Source organism: Pogona vitticeps, chromosome 7, assembly GCF_051106095.1.
Source record: "Pogona vitticeps strain Pit_001003342236 chromosome 7, PviZW2.1, whole genome shotgun sequence".
NCBI lineage: Eukaryota > Metazoa > Chordata > Lepidosauria > Squamata > Agamidae > Pogona > Pogona vitticeps.
The window spans coordinates 23940242-23958994 of record NC_135789.1 but is presented as its reverse complement, the minus strand read 5'-3'; the positions used below and the strand labels follow the sequence as shown (position 1 = coordinate 23958994).

General features: G+C 44.6%; 1 protein-coding gene across 1 annotated transcript; it reads right to left on the bottom strand.

Annotated features, from left to right (window-relative positions):
• Positions 1–3474: 3474 nt before the first annotated feature.
• On the bottom strand, positions 3475–16860 carry RAD51D (RAD51 paralog D). The gene is made up of 11 exons (XM_072978332.2): positions 16400–16860; positions 15079–15204; positions 13960–14021; positions 12669–12787; positions 11279–11360; positions 9593–9727; positions 7621–7716; positions 6408–6498; positions 5635–5705; positions 4620–4787; positions 3475–3764 (listed from the first exon to the last, which is right to left on the bottom strand). Exons 2-11 carry the CDS (start codon positions 15155–15157, stop codon positions 3681–3683), a joined length of 987 nt encoding a protein of 328 aa, XP_072834433.2. The 5' UTR covers positions 15158–15204; positions 16400–16860; the 3' UTR covers positions 3475–3680.
• Positions 16861–18753: the final 1893 nt, after the last annotated feature.

The window sequence follows — 18753 nt, the reverse complement described above, 5'->3', positions numbered from 1 at the left end:
CTCTCAGCAAGCGGCACCCGCTGCTGTGGCAACGAAGGGGACGGGGCTGTCCGGAGAGGGGGGGGGAATGAGGAGAGAAAAACGAAGCGGCACCTCATTGGAGGAATCCTCCTCACCGCTACCATGGCGACGGGAGGCAGCCATAGAGTCGGGAAGGCTAGCAAGGCGCGCGAGGAGCGGAAGTAGCGGCTCCCCTCACCTCGGAAGAGGGGAGATGGCGGGAGGGAAAGTTAAGAGGTCGCGAGTTCGAATCTCACCCTGAGGGAAGGAGCACTAGAAGTGCAAGAAAATAGAATATCGATGTTATTTGTTGGAAGTATGGCTGCTGCGCTCCTCTGCCTGACCATGATTCTTTAAAAGCTCCCAGAGCGGCTGGCATAGAAGGAATAAAAACAAAAAACACAAAGCCCTCCCAGCCCCTTCCTGGGCATCTTTGCCTGCAGGGTCAGAGTGGTATAAATATACCAGATGGGCGGGATATAAATCAAATAAAAAATTAAAAAATAAATAAATAAATAAGGCGCCTCACAGAAGGGACCAGGCGGGAAGAGGTCGAAGCAAGCAAGCAAGCACACTCAGGCCCACCTTTACTGCTTCAAGATTTATTTATTTATTTATTTACAGGCTTCCTGCCTTCAGCGGAAATACAGTGGGGCCTCGACTTACAAACTTAATCTGTATTGGAAGGCAGTTTGTAAGTCGAAAAGTTTGTAGGTCGAATCTGCATTTCCCATAGGAAGACATTGAAAACCATTTAATCCATATCTGCTCTTTTCCGTCCATAGAAACTAATGGGAAGCTGCTATTCCACCTTTTGCCACTAGAGGGGGATATTTTTTCTTTTTTTCTTAGGTCAAGAAAAGTTCAGGAAAGGAGGGGGGAGGCGGGGAACAGTTTTAAAAGCACTTTTGAAATCTTTTTTTTCCAACGAAGCCAATTTTAAAGCATGTTTTAAAGCATGTTGTGCTGACTGACCCAGGCTTTGCAAGCCAGAATGCCTCTCCCACTTTTTTTCCCCCTTTTCGGTTCGTCCCGTGTGTTTTTTTCGGTTTGTAACTTGAATCTAAGTTTGCAAGTCGAGTCAATATTTTTCTATCAGAGCGGTTTGTAAGTCGAAATGTTTGTAACTAGAGCCGTTTGTAAGTCGAGGGTTGACTGTATTTCTTTCCTTGTTGCCACTCATACCCACCCTCAAAAAAGGCCCCGGAGAGAAAGAGAGAGACAGGGAGGCCAGTCATTAAACCAAAGTATTGTATTTTGTCAGCTTAAATACACACCAAACTGGCAAAAACTGAGAAATAAAATAATTGCAAGCTAGTAAATATGGAGAGGGACTTAATTTACAGGCTGGGATAAAGGGTAAGATATTATGAAAGATATATACACACTTCCCATGTGTATGTATATATCTTATATAAAACTAATAATATGTGTGTGTACACACACACACACACATATGACTGGCCTCCCTGTGTCGAATAGTTTAAAGGTTTTATAACTCATGTAAACTCCAAAAGGAAATTATATCTATCATGGAAAGGGAGCTGTAAATAATCGTGAAGGGATTACATAATAATATGGAGGGTGGAGTCGAAACTAATGAACAAGTAGTAAAGACAGTTTAGGTTTCACGCAAAGACAGTAGCACTGGGTCCACATATCCGGTGTGTATCCACACAGTCCTCTATTTCAGCAAACAGTTTTGCAAAGATGGTTGTAATAATGGTGGGCATGTGACAATGAAAGAAATCATTAAAAGCTTACTTCTTCATTTCCCTTCTTCTCCTCCTAGACTATGGCTTCGTTCATACGCGAAAGGACGCAGATTTGTAATCAGGGGAAACTCACAGGAAACGCTGGCCAGGATTTATTTAAGGTAAGATTTCTGTTTTTCTTCTTTTCATTCCTCTTGTGCTGGAAATCAGGCATCCTCGTGGCTATTCCAACTCCTCAGCCAGCAGGATTAAAGAAAACTGTGGCTGCTTCCAAAACGTCCTCGAAAATATTCCATCTCAAAAAGTTCATCCCTCCCTGTTTGTCTTACCTTTCACTGTCAGCTCATTATTATTATTATTATTATTATTATTATTATTATTATTATTATTATTATTATTATTATTATTATTATTATTATTATTGATTGTATTTATACCCCGCCTATCTAGTCATTTCGACCGCTCTAGGCGGCTTACAACACAAAACATAACAAGTTCAAGAAAAATTTATAACAATTAATTAATTAAATGATTTTGCAATGGGAAAAATACAAAATAAATCAAATAAAGAGAAAAAAAAGGAAAGAGGACAGGAATTAACTGGAAGGGAAGGCCTGCCTATACATCCACGTTTTTAGTTGGTTCTTAAAAGTACCCAGCGAGGGTGCAGCGTGAATCTCCAGAGGTAGGTTATTCCAGAGGCAAGGAGCCACCGCCGAGAAGGCCCGGTATCTAGTTCTTTCCTTCCGGGCCTCCCTTGGCGTCAGGCTCCTCAGCCTCATCTCCTGGCTAGCGCGGATGACACGGGTAGAGCTAGTTGGGAGTAAGCATTCCGCCAAGTATCGAGGTCCTAAACCGTTTAGGGCTTTATATGTAAGCATTAACACTTTGAAGTGGGAATATTCCAGCTTTCTACACATTAGGTGTTTCATGATTTCTTGGTCTTTGCTTATTCACCTGGAATATCTGCTAGCCAGCCTGCATGGTCACCATGCTGGATAACAGAATCCAGAAATTGTAATCTACAAAATGTAATTTTTCCTGTCTGCCCTCACCGGTGGTTCTCAAATAGGGGTCCCCAGATGGCAATCTAGAGATCCCCTTCTAAAAGAAACTTGGATTTTATACCTCAGCCACATAGAAAGGGAAAACATAAAGTCTTTCCCGATGTTGAGAAATCTAATAACTTTGATTTCTTCCGCTCCATCTGGCGAGCTCGTCCAGCATGTGAAAGTTAGATTTGGGCACAAAACGATAATTAAATACCCAGCACATCCTCTGGCTTCTCATTTGGTGGATCTGTAAACAAATACAGTGGTGCCTCGCTTAGCGACGTTAATCCGTTTCGGGAAAAACGTTGCTAAGCGATTTCATCGCTAAGCAATATTAAAACACCCATAGAAACGCATTAAAACGCGATTAATGTGTTCCTATGGGCTAAAAACTAACCTTTAAGCGAAGATCCTCCATAAGGGCGTCCATTTTCGGTGCCTCTAAAGCGAGGAAACACAGCAGGCGGCCATTTTGTTTTCCCAGTGGCCATTCTGAAAGCGCTGATCAGCTGTTAAAAAAGGGTCGCTTTGCCATGATCGCTTCCCCGCGATCATTGCAAAGCGGGAAAAACCCATAGGGACTATCGCAAAGCGATCGCTTTTGCAATCGCAAAAACTCAGTCGCTAAGCGATTTCGTCGCTCAATGGAGCGATTGCTAAGCGAGGCACCACTGTACATATTTTCTGGTGACATAAATACACAGACATATTTCTCATGTTTTAATTTATCAACAACCTGTGTTTTTGACTTGAACAAGAGGCCAGCTGCCAGCTCTTCCAAAGAGGATCACCAGATTGGAATCCACCAAGAACCAGTCCCAGTTTCCCTCTTTTTCCCAAAAGTCCGACAGGTGTCTCCACTTCAGTATTGGCAACCTGCTGCATAGCCAGCTACACCCACCAGCATCTTCTGTTACGGCCCCTCACAGGAAATGTACTGAGTGTCTTCTGTCTGGTCCCGCATCTCGAGATTCAACACCACCTGAATCCCAACAGGCTGTAAAAGGCAAAGGCAGAAGGCCGTGAGGTTACTTGTTTCTGCCAGGGCCGGTCCTATCATGATGGAGAGCGGAGCAGCCACATTAGGTAACAAGCCGTGGGTGACAACGATGGCGCCAGCCCCAATGGGGCAGCACTTTCAGGTCCCCACCCATTTTCCTTTATTGAGGAACAAAACAGGTCTCTCTCCTGCACCCCATAAACTGCCCTGCAAGCTAGAAGGACTGTCTATGACGCAGCCCTTGAGATTGTCAGGGAGAAAAATCCCCTTGTCCTGCCAACCTTACAGGTAAGGTTGTGGAACTCCCTTCCACCACTGCTGGTTCCTTTCCATCAGCAAACAAAACGTTTTCACTGAGTCTGGCTGGCTTTTGGGCCCTGAATGTCTATTGGGGAAAAGGTCTTTTTTAATATTTTGGGGTATGAGTGTCTACATTTTCTCTTTCTCTTCCCGTGCTTCTAAAGGGCTTAATTTTAATGCTCAATTTTAACATGGTAATTGTCTTCTTAGCAGCATCTGTTTTTAGCGCAGGTTAAAAGCAGCTACCTTTTCTCCCCAGTGAGCCATATTTAGGTGTCTGTCAGGTAGACATCCCATAATGGGGAATTACGGGAACTGTAGTCCAAGAGACATGAAAATCTCATCTTGACCTATCAGATGCTGAGTTGCAAGTCTGGCTGTGCACTCGGTAAGAAACCTTGATCAGCCTTACAGGCACATGAAATCACCACCATAATTTTTAGGCCACCCATAACTCATGAGCTACACAATGTTTTAACCAAACTGCCTCCATGTTGCCCGGATTGCACTTAGATCTACGCAGGGGCACCAAAAATGGCCACCCGTTCTTACCTGCCGGGGGCTTTTCATCAAATAGGCTTTTCGGAAGGTGGTGGCTTTTCCAGCAGAATCCTTGCTGCCCTCCAGCAAAATTCGGGTGCTGGGCACAAAACTCCAGGAGCGCCCCAGGGCCGGCTTAAGGAGGCCGTCGCTGGCGTCTCTGGTCACGTAGTTTGTCAGCTAAAAGCAGAGCGGGCAGGTTTGAGTGACCCCCCCCTTTCAGGATGGCTGCCTGGGATGGTCCAACCCTCAGGATGAACCGTCTCTCGGCTTAACCTCCTCTGCAGGGCTGTTGTGAGGGAAAAGGGGAGAACGGAAGCCGCCAGAGCTCCCTGGACAAAAGGGGACTCGAAGTAAACAAGAAATGAAAAGTCCTCTGGTTTCATGGAGCAGGTTGGCCGCTGCGTGGCTGAAACCCTTAGCCCCCCAACCAACAGATCCCATGGTAGGGGCTGATGGGAGTTGCAATCCATGAACATCTGGGCAAGTACAGTACAAGCTGCCCCCTCTGACACAGAGACCAGCAGCTCCTATGTCAGTGTGGTGACGAATCCACTCCAGATTTTAGCTGAAACTAGATACCGTCATGAAGCTTCAGATGAATCTTTGGATGGTTGGTGGTCCCCAGCCCTGCCTCCTCCAGCAGGCACCCACTCAGAGGCAGTGCCCTGAATTCCCCGCCCCGCCTCCTGAGGCAATGCCTCTGATTGGGTGCCTGCCAGAGGAGGCGTGGCAGGGAACTCCTGAAAGGCGGTTCGCGCCCATTTCTAGCTGAAACATTTAAAAAAAAGCTCTCCAAGGTGCTGAAACTGTGGGGGGGGGGGGGAACAGTGTTCAACAACCTGAAGAGCTCATCTGAAAACCAAACTAAAACCTGGAGTGGATCCACAGCCCCACTAACACTGGAGCCATCCACCTCCACGACTGCACACCAGGGAAGACACATACCCTCCTCTTCCTTATCACTCCATTCCGTACAGCTAGGCCAAAGGTAAACATAATGCAGTGATAGCTCTCTGACACTTACCACAACTGCCATTCCAAAATCTTTGGCCAGCATTTTAAGGTCTAAAGCCAAATGCATCATGAGGGCCATGCCTAGGTTTGGGGAGTGGGTGGAGAAAGGAGAGAGAGAAGTTAGAGTAATAATCCAGGTTTTGTGATTAGCTCACATTGCATGTCACTTACACAGCCCCTTGCCAGTTGTTAGAAGGGGGGACACACACGCCCATCTCTGGACCTGAGGAGAGCCCACGCCACTCCTACACAACCCACAACCCCTTAAAAATCTTACAAAAATAATTTTTTTCCTGAAAAAAAGCCCTCTTGCCCCATCTAGTGGCCAAAATGAGTATTTTTTAAAAAACTTTTTGAGAGCAAAGATGTTGGGAGGCCTTTAAAAAAATTGCCTACCATGTCATTAAAGCCTCTATTTAAAAGCATAATTAATTGGAGGCGGGGCCTGCATTTTGGGACAACGGGGGGGCTGCACACAGTCCCTCGGCCACACGGTTGAACTAGAGCTGGGCACATTTGGGTTTAAACTCAATTCACTGAGTGACCTTTAACCTTCTCTCGCAGCCCGTCCTACCTCACCAGGATGTTGTGAAGATATAGTGGGGCACAGGAGAGCCACGGGAATCCGTGGGTCACCTTTCCCTCTCTCTTTCAATCCACATTTCCTGCCTCCCCCTCTTGAAATGTGAGATCAGCTGTCTCTGGCACAGCACTCTCCAAGGGTTTGGACTACAGATCCCATCATCCAAGACCTCTGGTAAAGACGGGCCAGGTGCTCCTTACCCTCCGGCTGCCGGCTTCCCAAGAGAGGATAAACGACTGCAGAAATAGAGTCAACCACCAGAACCTTGGCTGGCGTTGATGCATTCATGATCTGTGGGGGGGGGGGGGAACACAAAGGAAAAAAGAAGATAAAGCAAAATTTAATTTAAAAGAGACAGATGTGCCCTAAATGGAATCTCATTGGCAACATCGGGGGGGGCTACAGGAGGCATATCCCCCCCCCAAAAAAAACAACTTAGCTGTACTTGGCACTACATGCAGTTTGAAACCCCAGTGGCAAAAATCTGAATTTAACACCGGGAAAACATTGTTTATTTCTTTAACTCATTGTTAGACTCATGGATATTCCACCTTTATTTCTAGAACTGGGACTCAAGGTGGCTCCAAATGAGATTTAAAAGGTTTAGGCAAATAAAAATGCAGTCAGTGACAAAAGCAGAGCATAAAAAGAGAAATTAAAAGAAAGGATTCAGTTTAAAACATTTTAAGATCACAACAGAGGCACTACAGATGTCTTTAAGCGTTCTTTTTAAGGAGAAAGGTGAGATGAAAATATTCAAAAATAAATCTTAAAAGGTGGTCAGTTCTGTTGTTTTGATGAAAGCATCTGGATCTGCCACAATAGCTGGAAAATCTTACCATCTGATGAGACTTAAAGCACATACGTAGTTTTAGTGCTCAATTATTTTGGGTCCCCCCCCCCCCCGTTTCCTTTAAGGAAATCTTTAAATGGCCCCAAAAGACAGAAAATGGAGAGAAACAGAATGGGAGAAAGTTGTGGCAAGTGGATCCAGCTCTGGAATCTGTTTCTCAGGTCAGATTTCAAGGGATGCACGGCTGCAACAGAAAAGAGTGTGGTTGAGCATGTACCGAGTGCTGTTCCTTCACCGCTAAGAAACAAAGCTAGGGTTATAGAGAAAGGCATTCCAGGACAAAGATTAGAACTAATACGGCTTCAAAAAAGAGATTGACTGTCTTCATATCTTCCCATGAGCTGAAGGCTCATGAAATTACATAGCTTTTCTCCATCTCATTTCAGCCCTCGAGATAACCTGGTGAGGTCACCTGGTCAGTTTCATGGCAGCCTGGGAATTTGAATCTGGATCTCCCGGGACTTCAATCCAAGCCTGAAGCACAATCTCCCCAACCCCTACATCATGCTGGCTTTCTTGATCTCTGGCAAGCGGGTATGATTTGAGAAGCCCCTCCTCACCTGCTGGGCTACGTTGCTTCGAAACTCCTGGAATACAACTAGCATTTTGTACGCGTCGAACACACGGACCACCTGAATCCGCCGTAGCGCTTCCGCCTGCAGTGTCAGGAGTGGAAAAGCCAGGTAAGGCAGAGACGCCCAAGTCCTTGTTCTAATGTGTACAGAAAAATACTTTCGAAGGTTGACTTTTGAGATCGCCCAAAACTTCTCATTGTTTCATCAATACTGTATTATTTTTGTTTCAGTGCTAACAACCCTAGAAGGTAGACTGGTGGAATCAATGTACGGTAGGAACACACACACACACCCCAATATCCGCAGGGGATCAGTTCCAACCTCCCCACAGATGCTGAAAAACGAGGATTATAGTATTTTAATAGTGAATACAGTACTACACATAGCATGGTCTCTGGCTCCCTCTAGTGGCCAGTTCTGGTAAATTCATCTTTAGAAATATGTATTTCTAGGATTTTTCCTTTTAATTTTTTAATTTTTTTTCCAGACTGTGGATAAGTGAATCAGCAGATACCGATTCTGCAGATAAGGGGCTCCTACTATAATAATGCCTAGAATTGTAGAATAATGGCAAAGGGGCCTATAAGGCCATTGCATTCAGCCCCCTGTTCAATGCAGGAATCTAATTTAAGTTCCACACCCCTGAGAAGCACAAGAAATAAGCATGACTGGCCCAAAGTCACCTGGTGATCTTCATCACTCTGTGGGAACTAAAAACCCCTAAAATTCTCCTAAATTCAAGTCTCATTAATAGAGCTGGCCACTAGAGGGAGCCAGAGACCATGCTATGTACAGCACTCATTATGATTACAGTGGGGTCTTGACTTGAGAACTTAATCTGTATTGGAAGGCAGTTCTCAAGTCAAAAAATCTGTAGGTCAAGTCTCCATTGACCTACAGTGCATTGAAAACCCATTAATCCCGTAACAGGCCGTTTTTGTTCCATTTTGGTTTTTTTCTGGTCTGTAAGTCAAATCTCAGTCTGCAAGTCAAACCTAAATTTTGCGGCCAGAGAAGTCTGTAACTCAAAAAGTCTGTAAGTCAAGCCGTCTGTAAGTCAAGGGTCCACTGTATCATAGTGTTAGCTATAATACAGTGGTGCCTCGCTTAACGATGTTAATTGGTTCAAAAAAACCCATAGCTATGGGAAACATCGTTAAGTGAAACACCATTTCCCATAGGAATGCATTGAAAACCGGTTAATCCGTTCCAATTGGAACAGATTAACGTCCTTAAGCGAAAATCCCCATGGGAAACATCACTAAGTGAAACAATGTTTCCCCAACGGAAAGCCATTCAAAAGCACTTCAGTGCTTTTGAATGGCTTTCCGATGTCCGTGTTTGCTCATTTTTAAGTGTCTTACAATGTTTGGAACATGTTTTAAATGCTTGGAATAGTTAGTCCACCTTGTGAAACCTATGCACACTTAGTTTGGCTTTCTTCTGAGTCTTCGTTAATTTTTTGTGATTTTTTGTTTTTTCCCTCATTAAAATCCATTGGACAGACAGTTCAATGGATTTCAATGAGGGAAAAAACAAAAAATCACCAAAAATTAACGAAGACTCAGAACAAAAACAAATTAAGTTTGCACATGTTTCAGAAGGTGCACTACCGAATCCAAGCATTTAAAACAGGTTTCAAACATTTTAAGACACTTTTAAATGAGCAAAAACGGACATCGTTAAGTGAAATTCCCCCATAGAGAACATCATTAAACGATGGGGAAATTTCCTCAAAGAAATCCATCGCAAAGCGAATACATCGTTAAACGAAGCAATTGCTAAGCGAGGCACCACTGTACTCATTTTTCAGCATCCATCAAGGTGGCAGGCTTCAAACTGGTTCCTCGCAGATACAGGGTCCTCTTGCATGATCGAAACCCATCAATTTCTGCTTTGGGGGAGGCTTCCAAGAAAAATACATTTAACATTTTAAAAAAAAGTAAAACATCTGCACCTGCTCTTCCTCATTCTCAGTCTTGCCCTGAAGCAACTGTAGTAAGCGGGTGGCCGTGAAGCCACCGGTGGAGTCAACATACAGGACATCTTGCTGGAGACTGTGTGTTACGTGGGCTGCTATGTTGAGGCAAACCTGGAAATATAACAATAGAACAGAAAGGAGAGAACTTGTGTGTGTGTGAGAGAGAGAGAGAGAGAGACTCTTCCAAAATGGTTTCTATCAAATCAGCATAGAATTGCATTCAGGTTTTTTGCTGCCGCATCACCCTGCTGGCTTTTGTTCATCTTGTCATCTACTGGGACTTCTAGATCCTTTTATCCATTCATATGTGGTGGGAATGCAAACTGGTTAAGAAATTTTGGGAATTAATTTTTAAGGAAATGTGTGATATATTTGGTAAAGATATTGATTTTAATGCTAAAATCTATTTTTGATAACATAGATTTGGATTATTACTCGAAAGAATTGGTCACTAATTTTATGACAAGTGCTAGAATATTAATAGCTAGGTTTTAGAAAGACAAAAATGATATTAAATTAGACGATTGGTATAATGAAGTCTGGGACATTGCATTAAATGATAAATTGACTTATTGAACTCAAAATAAAAAGAGGGGAAATAGGTTCTAACAATTTTTATGATATTTGGGGTAAATCTGTGGAATTTGCCTTAGTGAAAGGAAGGGGGAAAGTCTTTAAAGAATATTTTATACAATTTTGGGAAGGTAGTTTGTAATAAAAATATTGTTAAATGGGGTCCCGTGGCTATGGGGTGCATGTTAGAATTTAGTATGTAATAAGCAATATTATTTGGATTTTTTGGATTTTTGTTGTTAGCCCAATTTTCTAATCTGTTGCAGTCCTTTTGAGCTGGCTGAAGAGCTCTGTGGTTTAAGGATTTGGCAGCTAGAGCCAGAGGTTTGGAATTTAATTCTCTACTTAGGCGCCCAAAAAAAAAAAAAAAAAACAGCCAGACTGGGTGGCCTTGGGCAAGCTGCACAATCTCCGGGCTCCCCTGGAAAAAAAAAGGACACAGCAAACCAATTCTGAGTATTCTTTTCAGGGAGAACCCAGAAAAATGTCACCATAAATCAGCATTGACTCAATGGCACATATTTATTGATTAAGGTCATTTTGAATCCTGATTCTCCCTTCTCAAGGAATTAACTACCCCTCTCAATGTGAGGTCCTCAGCAAATTTGATAAGCACCCCATCCATGCCCTCATCCAAGTTACCTGTGAAATATAAGCACCTTGCTTATTGTTTTTAGTGTGGTATTTGATCCTTTTAAAATATTTGTCTACTTACTGTTCTTTAGCTTTTAAAAACTATCTTTCCATGCTGTAAGTCCTTTTTTAAGCACAAAGGCAGGGTAAAAAAAATAAGTTAAATAAAGAAATAATATGAATCAACACTAAGCCCAGGACATAGCCCCTGCTCTCTGGGGAGGAGGAGAGCCACTGATTTCAGCTTCATACAGACATGGCGGCAAGCAAGAAGACGTTCACCGATATGTACAGCAGAAACAGAACACACGCAAGGGCTTGACACTTTTGATAGGGATGGAGCCCGTGAGGCCTGCCTAGGGTTAGCCTGAGCAGAAGGTGTGGGGGTGGTGACCCCTTAGAGACCAGCCGCCCCTGGCTGTTGGACATCTTACCCCAGATCTCAGAGAGACCTACCTGAGTTTTCCCACTGCCAGGTGCTCCCACGAACTCGGTCAATTCCCCAGTATACAAACCGGAGTCGAGCAGCTTGTCTAAGCTAAAACAGATTCCCCAGTGGGGAGAAAAGGAAATTTCAGGACACGTTGATTCTCGTCGTCTCAAGAATGATGTAAGGGTCAATTCAGAAACGTCAAGGGCTCATGGTGACATTCCCTGTAGCCACACACACATTCGGAAGAAGAGTTCAATTATGCCAGCTGTTGAATGGGGCCATATCCGTTATTTAGGAGCAGGTCTTTTGCAAGGCTCATGGCTCTTCACTGCCCACCCAGGAGCAAACCCCTCACCCATACTTTGTCTGAAAGCCGTCTCAGTTTGCAAACAATACCCTGTTCTGGAGGAAACTCACTTGCTTATGATTTATTTCCTTAAATCATTTCTATCCCACCTTTCTCTCCAAAAGGACCCACACCGGCTTACATCATTAAAAACAGGATTGAAAAGCCAAAAACGTTAAGTACACAAATATTTTGAAAGAATTCAACATTCTATTAAAATGGCAAATAAAATCAATGTTTAAAACACTTTTAAAACAACTGGGCACAGCCCCTCTCAGACCACCAGTCACTTCTCTTCTGGCTGCTGTGTGGTTTATAGTGAAGTCTGCAAAAACATGGGGTAGGGGCCATCCACCCTGCTGCTTAGAAAGTCTCAGCATGCCTGGGCTCCTCTGACTTCTCACTGCTCACCTTTGTCATCATAACTGCATTTTAATCGCCCTTGTCAACATCCCAAACGCTCCAGAAGTGAAACTGCAGCTTCTCCAAACCTCCAAGCACAGCGATTCATCTTTTAAATACATTTCACTGGCGTGTGACTCGTTTCATACCCCCCCCCCCAAAGACATGCCTTTTCCAAAACTGGAAGCCCACATCCAGCCGCTTCTGGGTTCACGGACGGGTGTGTGTGTGCCCTGTACCAAATGCAATATTTTTTTGGCATTTTTCCCCGCACAACAGTCTGGGGAGGGGTAAAACCCAGGCCCCTGGCTCCACCAACCTTCGCAAGTCCCGAATTAAAAGAAGCAACAAACAGGAAGCTAGAATGAATCACGGCCGTTTGCTAGAGGGGTGAGACACCTCTAATGATCTAGTCAACAGCTTGCACGCCTTCTCAAGGCTAGTCCTGCTGAGTGGAGCTATTTTGGGGGGGGGGGGGTTGGGGAGAGAGAAAGAAAACAGCAAGCCAAACAGCACCCTTGCTCCCTGGGGGCTGAGGATCGAACATCTTGAAGGCCCACCATTGCTTTAGTTACGAGCCCTCCCAAAACTAGTAACCAAAGCACCATTTTAAGTTGGAAGACACCCCACCCCATAAGACCTGCTTTGGGACTGTAGCCCCTTACCTCAAGATCCCCGTAGACAGGATGGCCACGGAGGTCTTGAGCTCTTCGTAGAGATCGGCCCCGTTGATTGGAAAAGAGGAGAACTGGGCCAGCAACACCCGCCTGACCGCCACCAAGCCCTGCAACAAGAGCAGAGGAAGAAAATGCATCCTAAACGTGGGGCAGATTCAGCCCAACCCTCCGGGGGGGGGGGAGAGGCCAAGAGGATCTCCCCCCCACGGCCCATCTCTACCCACTCATCCACACAGCCCTTGGATGGCTGCTCTCCAAGAGAAGCAAACCTGGCTGGGAAATGTTCGTTTCTGTGCCCTACAAGGTTCTAGCACCCTTCCCAAGCTTCATGATGCTCTTGGTAAAAAGAGATGCTCCCGGGACAGCTTCTCTAGAAGAGTTTCAGTGGTGGATGGACCGGCAGGAAGCCGTGTTAAGCTGGTGTGGGGTGGGAAACAACAGCCCTGATACACCTGAAATGTTTTATTTGGTCTATGTTTTCACAAACACAGCTCACGGGCTTTTAAAACAATACCTATAGCCCACGAAGGCTTATTCCAAAAATAGATATAAAGAGACCTTGTTCATGTTTAAAATAACACAAGATTGTTTGAGCACATCTTGAGAAGGCAGGGTTCTCTGGAAAAGACCATCGTGCTGGGAAAGGCGGAAGGCAACAGGAAAAGAGGAAGGTTAAATACGAGATGGACGGACTCCCTCAAGGAAGCCACAGGGTTGAGTTTGCAAGGCTGCTGAAGACAGGACATTCTGGAGATTGTTTGTTCATAGGGATGATTTGATGGTTTATAACAACTTACAACGCAGTGCGATACACCAAAATCAACTGTATACAACGCAGTTGTATTTTCAGTTATTATGTGCAGAAGTGAAAGCTGGATAATGAAGAAAGCCAGATCAAATCAAGGCCAAACTATCCTTAAGAAGAGCAAGATCGTTTGGGCTAGGAGAGGGTCCCATTTAGTTGCTTAAAGTCACTGCAACTTCTTAACCCAGCCCAAATCCCTGCTCCCGTTCTCAAAAAGATGGCAGGTTCAGAAAAGACAAGCAGCTTTGGGATCACCAAGCGAGACGTGGATCGTTTATCACCTGTTTTGTGCGCGGAAAAGAAAAGCCACATGAAATCTGTCTCTAGGCATGCTCTCTGCCTCCCTTCATAAGAGATTACTCTTTAGGAACATTTAAAAAAAAAATAAATTAATGCACAGTATAGTGGGGGGGGGGGGGATGGAACCAAGAGGAAACATTCAGTATTGATCACCAGAAGAAATCAAAAACTCACCTTGTAAGATAAGGAGCACTTCTGAGCAAGTTCTTCTACATCAGAGGAGACAAAATCCACCACTAACAAAATATTTGAGAGACAAAATATTTATTTACCAGCCAGCATTCACACACTGCATGTCTCACTAGAATCTCAAATAGAGAATTCCCCTGCTATGGTTAAAAAAAATTTTGTTCTTTTCAATCCACCCCTGCCCTCTTGAGTCTATTAAAGATGCTTTTTATCAGACTCCAAGTGCAGATTTATGGTTGGAGAAAGGAAATCGCACACATATTGCTGGCAAATGTCCATTTATTAATGAGGTGCCGGTTGTATTCTTGGTTATGTGCACGGATCGACTGAGCACACGCCCAGGAATGCAACCTGTGCCTCAATACAAGCAATAAATGGTAGCCTGCCGTCAAAATTACCAATTTTCCTGGGAATCGGTTCCAAGCACCACCAGCAGATGCTGAAAAATGTGGGTTATGGTGAATGCAATTTTAATAGCATGGCTCCCTCCAGTGGCCAGTTCTGGTAACTTCATCTTTTAGAGATACATTTCTAGGATTTTTCTTGTAATATTTTTAATATTTTCGGACGGTAGATAAGTGAATTGGTGGATATTGTTGTTCTCGCAGATATGGGGGTCCTACTGTACTTTATTGCTTTATAGACAACAAGGCTGCACACAAGAGCACAGATGAAACAGGTCTTAAAAATAGTAGTTGGCCTCTAAGTGCATCGGAAAAGCATAAAATAAGAAAATAGTAATAATAAAATAATTTGCCATCAACTCCCTCCCAACTTCAAGTTGGGTCGCTCAGTTTCAAGACACAAAAGTAACTTTTCTAAACTCTGCTGCAGGCCAGCGAGCAGCCAGCCACCTTCTCTCTCTCTCTCTGTGTGTGGGGGGGTGAGAACCACATTCACAGATAGTGTCACAGAGAAAGAATTCTGTGGATCTTGGGTGACCTTACGGATCGTTTCCAAAGCCCCATCTCTACAGAGCAGCCATTCCCTTATTTTAAGGCTCTCTCGGTCTGCCACGCTTGGAAAGGTTCAACATTCACCCTAGGACCCTGCACAATGTCGCTCTTCCACCCCCCCCCAACCCAGTAGAGGGGCAGTCTTTACCTGTCTTGACGCCGTGAGTCTTCAGGAGGGCCACCATCTCCTCTGTGAGGCCCGGGCACAGCCCGACACGCAAGATCATCTCAAACCTTGGAGGCTAGAGCAAGACAAGAAGGCTGACTCGCTTTTCTGGGTGGAAAAAATAAAGAAGCAAAGACAAGCCATCACATATTTGGCCCAGTGGCCCATAAACGAGCACTTACCAGATCTTCACTAAAACACCACAAGGAATCCGGACTTAATTCATTCAAATGTTACGAAACTGCATCCCCTTCCTCAATTCCTCACGAAGAATGCCACGCTGTAGCTATAAAAAGGTGCTGATCCACCAAAGGTCGTGATGGCAGTTCATGCTAAGCGATATTTTCTATTAGCCCCCCCGTGTTGCTGCAGCACCATGTACGGGTGTGAAAGTTGGGCAGTCAAGGAAGCAGACAGGGACAAAAATGATTTGTTTGGGGGGGGAAATGGTGCTGGAGGAGAGCTTTGTGGAAACGATAGACAGAAAGAAAAGCAAGTGGGTCCAAGATCACATCAACCTTGAACTCTCCCTGGAGACAAAAATGTTGAAGCTATCGGACTTTGGGCACATCCTGAGAAGGCAGGATTATGTAGCGGGGGGGGACAATCATGCTGGGAAAAGTGGAAGGCAGCAGGAAAAGAGGAAGCCCAAATGTGAGATGGACTCACTCCCTAAAAGAAGCCACGAGCTTGGGTTGCAAGAGATGAGCAGGGCTGTTGAAGGACGGGACCTTTCGGAGATTTCTCATCCATGGGGTCACCATAAGTCAAAGACTGTTATGTCTGTTATGTGTTGATGGCACATAACAACTACAATCCACTGTAGCCACCTGCTATTCTGCAGGTGACAAAAAAAACACAGTTTATTTTCTCCACTGCCAGGCTGCTTTTCTCCCATTTCTTTCAAGATTCTGGGTTTGGCTGTAACAAGCCGTGATTTAAACAAGCCAGAATTCATGCTCCACTAATGAAATCGTGGTTTAAACAAGCCAGAATTCATGCACCACTAACAAAATCACAACTTCTTAATTTTGCTTATTAAATTATGATAATGAACTGCAGAGCCGAGTGCTGGATGTATATGGGTTACTGGGCCTTCACGGATTTCTAAGAACCCAGTTGAAAGAAAAAGAAAGCCCCAAAACAAGTATACTTTGGGGTGAAAGAATGGAAATCCCAAAGCAGGTGGGAATGGAATGAAATAAATAAAAAGACAGCCACATCCGGCGGGATGGAATGCTGAACAAAAGCACTCATTTCTGCCACAGCGTGTGCTTGCTCCAGGTTAAACTGCGGAACTCACCGCCACAAGACAGAGTGAGCTGCGAATCAAGAGAGCTGGAACGATTCACAGAACATGGATCTCCTCCCAGGCCGGCTCCTGCTCAGGAGGATGTCTCTCCCGGTCTCAGGATGCTGGACTCAAGTTGTTTCCGCGACAGCAAAACCAAAGTAGTAAAAATAAAAACCATCGGCAACCGAAACAAAAACCTGGCGATGTTCAGGGAGCCTGAAATAAATATTTTCGCTTCCAAAGGGCCCCGAAGGCTTGCACTTTTTGCATCCTGGTTGCTTTGGGGCAAAAATCAGGCACAGCGGTGCAGTGAATCCTTAGCGAGGGAGGGGAGGATGCACGGCAATGCACGGCCAGTAAGAACATTTCCCGCTTTGACTTACGCCAGGCGTGCAAAAAAAAACTCCGCTTGCAGCGAAGTCCCTGGGATTTCTCTCTGCTTTTTTTGGTCTCCTAGAGCGGACGGATCCTCCGCCTCTCCTGAATCTGCGCTTTTGCTCCACCTGCTGGCTGGACCGAGAATTTATTGGTGTATTTGTTTCTTCCCTGCCTTTTTCCTTACGTCATTAAAAGACAATATACAAAAGCTAAAGAGAGCGAGCACACAAATATTTTTAAAGAATCAAAGAAGCCACGCTCAAAAAAAAAAAAAAAAGGCAAAGAAAATCATCACCCAAAAACGCATCCCAAGCAACAAGGCAACTAACCAAAGCTTGCCTGGAGAGAAAGGCCTTTTATCTGCTTGCAGAAGGAGAGCCAAGAGGGGGGCCAGCCTGGCCTCCAGTGGCAGGGAGTTCCAGAGGCTCTGGGAGCAGCCGCAGAGAAGCCTTCTCTCCCAGGTGCCCAGGTGGCGGGACCCAGAGAAAGGCCACAAGCCAGATGATGGCCACAAACGATTTAGGGCTTTATAGCTTAGAACCGGCACTTTGAATTGTGCCCGGAAATGGATCGGCAGCCAGTGGGAGCTGCTGTAACAAGGAGGGGTTTCTCTGTGATCCCTGTGACCCACCCCGGTTAGCAATCTGGCTGCAGAATTTCGGACCCACTAAAGTTTCTGAACACTTTCAAAAGGCAGCCCCACGTAAAGCACTTTGCAGTAATCCAGCCGGGATGCAATGAAGGCATATGACACGGTGGGCCGGATCACACCTCTCTAAGTTACTATTTTTTAAAACTAGAAATAGGCCTTCCAGATGTTGTCTTACTCCAGCTCCCATCATGCTGGCTCAGGCTGATGGGAGCCAGAGTCCCTCAAGATTTGCAGGAACACTAATATAAAGCATTCGTTAATCGGACGGTGGATCTTATCGCTGTCCCCACCATTTGAACACGTGGCCTATAAAGAACAACAGTAAATGGGTACCTGTATTTAGTCATCTTTTATGGAGATTTGTGCCCAGGGCGATATTGGGACTTTATCTGCTATTACGGTACAGTAGGAGCCCCTTATCCACGGGATCAAATATCCACTGATTCACTTATCCACAGTCTGAAAATATTAAAAGTATTATTTTTAAAAATCCACTCAAAATATATTTTTAACGATGACGTTACCAGAACTGGCCACGAGAGGGGCCCAGAGATCAGGCTATCGATATAGCCTTTGGTGTCCTCCAGCATCCCTGGAGGTGGGGTTACTTGAAACCCATACCCTGCAGAAAGAGAAAAACATAATAATTTATTATGATCAATGACCAGGAAGATAAAAATGTATCTTAGATAAAATCACGTAATATCAGAGACCTTGGGGTCAAGTGCACCCTCTGGCACTTTTACGACTTTAAAAGTTAAAAAATAAGTTCTAAGTCAGCCAGTGGCGTGGAAGGATATAATAGTTTTTGAAAACATCACGCTATGAGATGAATTTAGGAGACACGTATAACCCTCAATCCCCCCCCGGCTCTCCTAGAAAGTAAAGTTAAACAAGACCTCTCTAACCTGGGCAGGGGGACTCAGAAGACCTCACGGGGTCAGGAGACGGTGGCACGCTTCTAGTGGCAGTGCAGGATTTGGCCACTTCACTAGGAATGTAAGAAATCTTATCGGGGAGCAGCAAATAGAATATCCAATTCGTTGGATCTCCTCGGACATTTTTGAAAAACCTGGTCCGTTTCTCTCCAAATTGAGATTGTTTGCTTCTCTTTGGAGGGGAAGGTGTCTCCTCACCCACCCCCATCTATTTCTGTGCTTTATGTCACCCCACTCAGGTGCAAAATTTAAAGAATGGATGGAAAAATAAAATAAAAAGAATATAATTTTAGAAAGCTCTTTCGCTAAGTCTCCTCTAGGAGAAACCTGTTAGATGGCAGTAAGTACTGTATAGCAACCTTTTCCATGGTTTAATCATCATCATCGTTGGCAGC

Bases quoted from the DNA above. Each gene is read 5' to 3' on its own strand.
- RAD51D (XM_072978332.2), bottom strand. From the start codon at position 15,157: ATGATCTTGCGTGTCGGGCTGTGCCCGGGCCTCACAGAGGAGATGGTG. The intron at 4,788-5,634 runs GTAAGTGTCAGA...CTCTGCTTTTAG, and splicing joins ATTTTGGAATGGCAGTTGTG to CTGACAAACTACGTGACCAG. The intron at 3,765-4,619 runs GTAAGAACGGGT...TGCCTTTTACAG, and splicing joins TGATGAAAAGCCCCCGGCAG to CCTGTTGGGATTCAGGTGGT.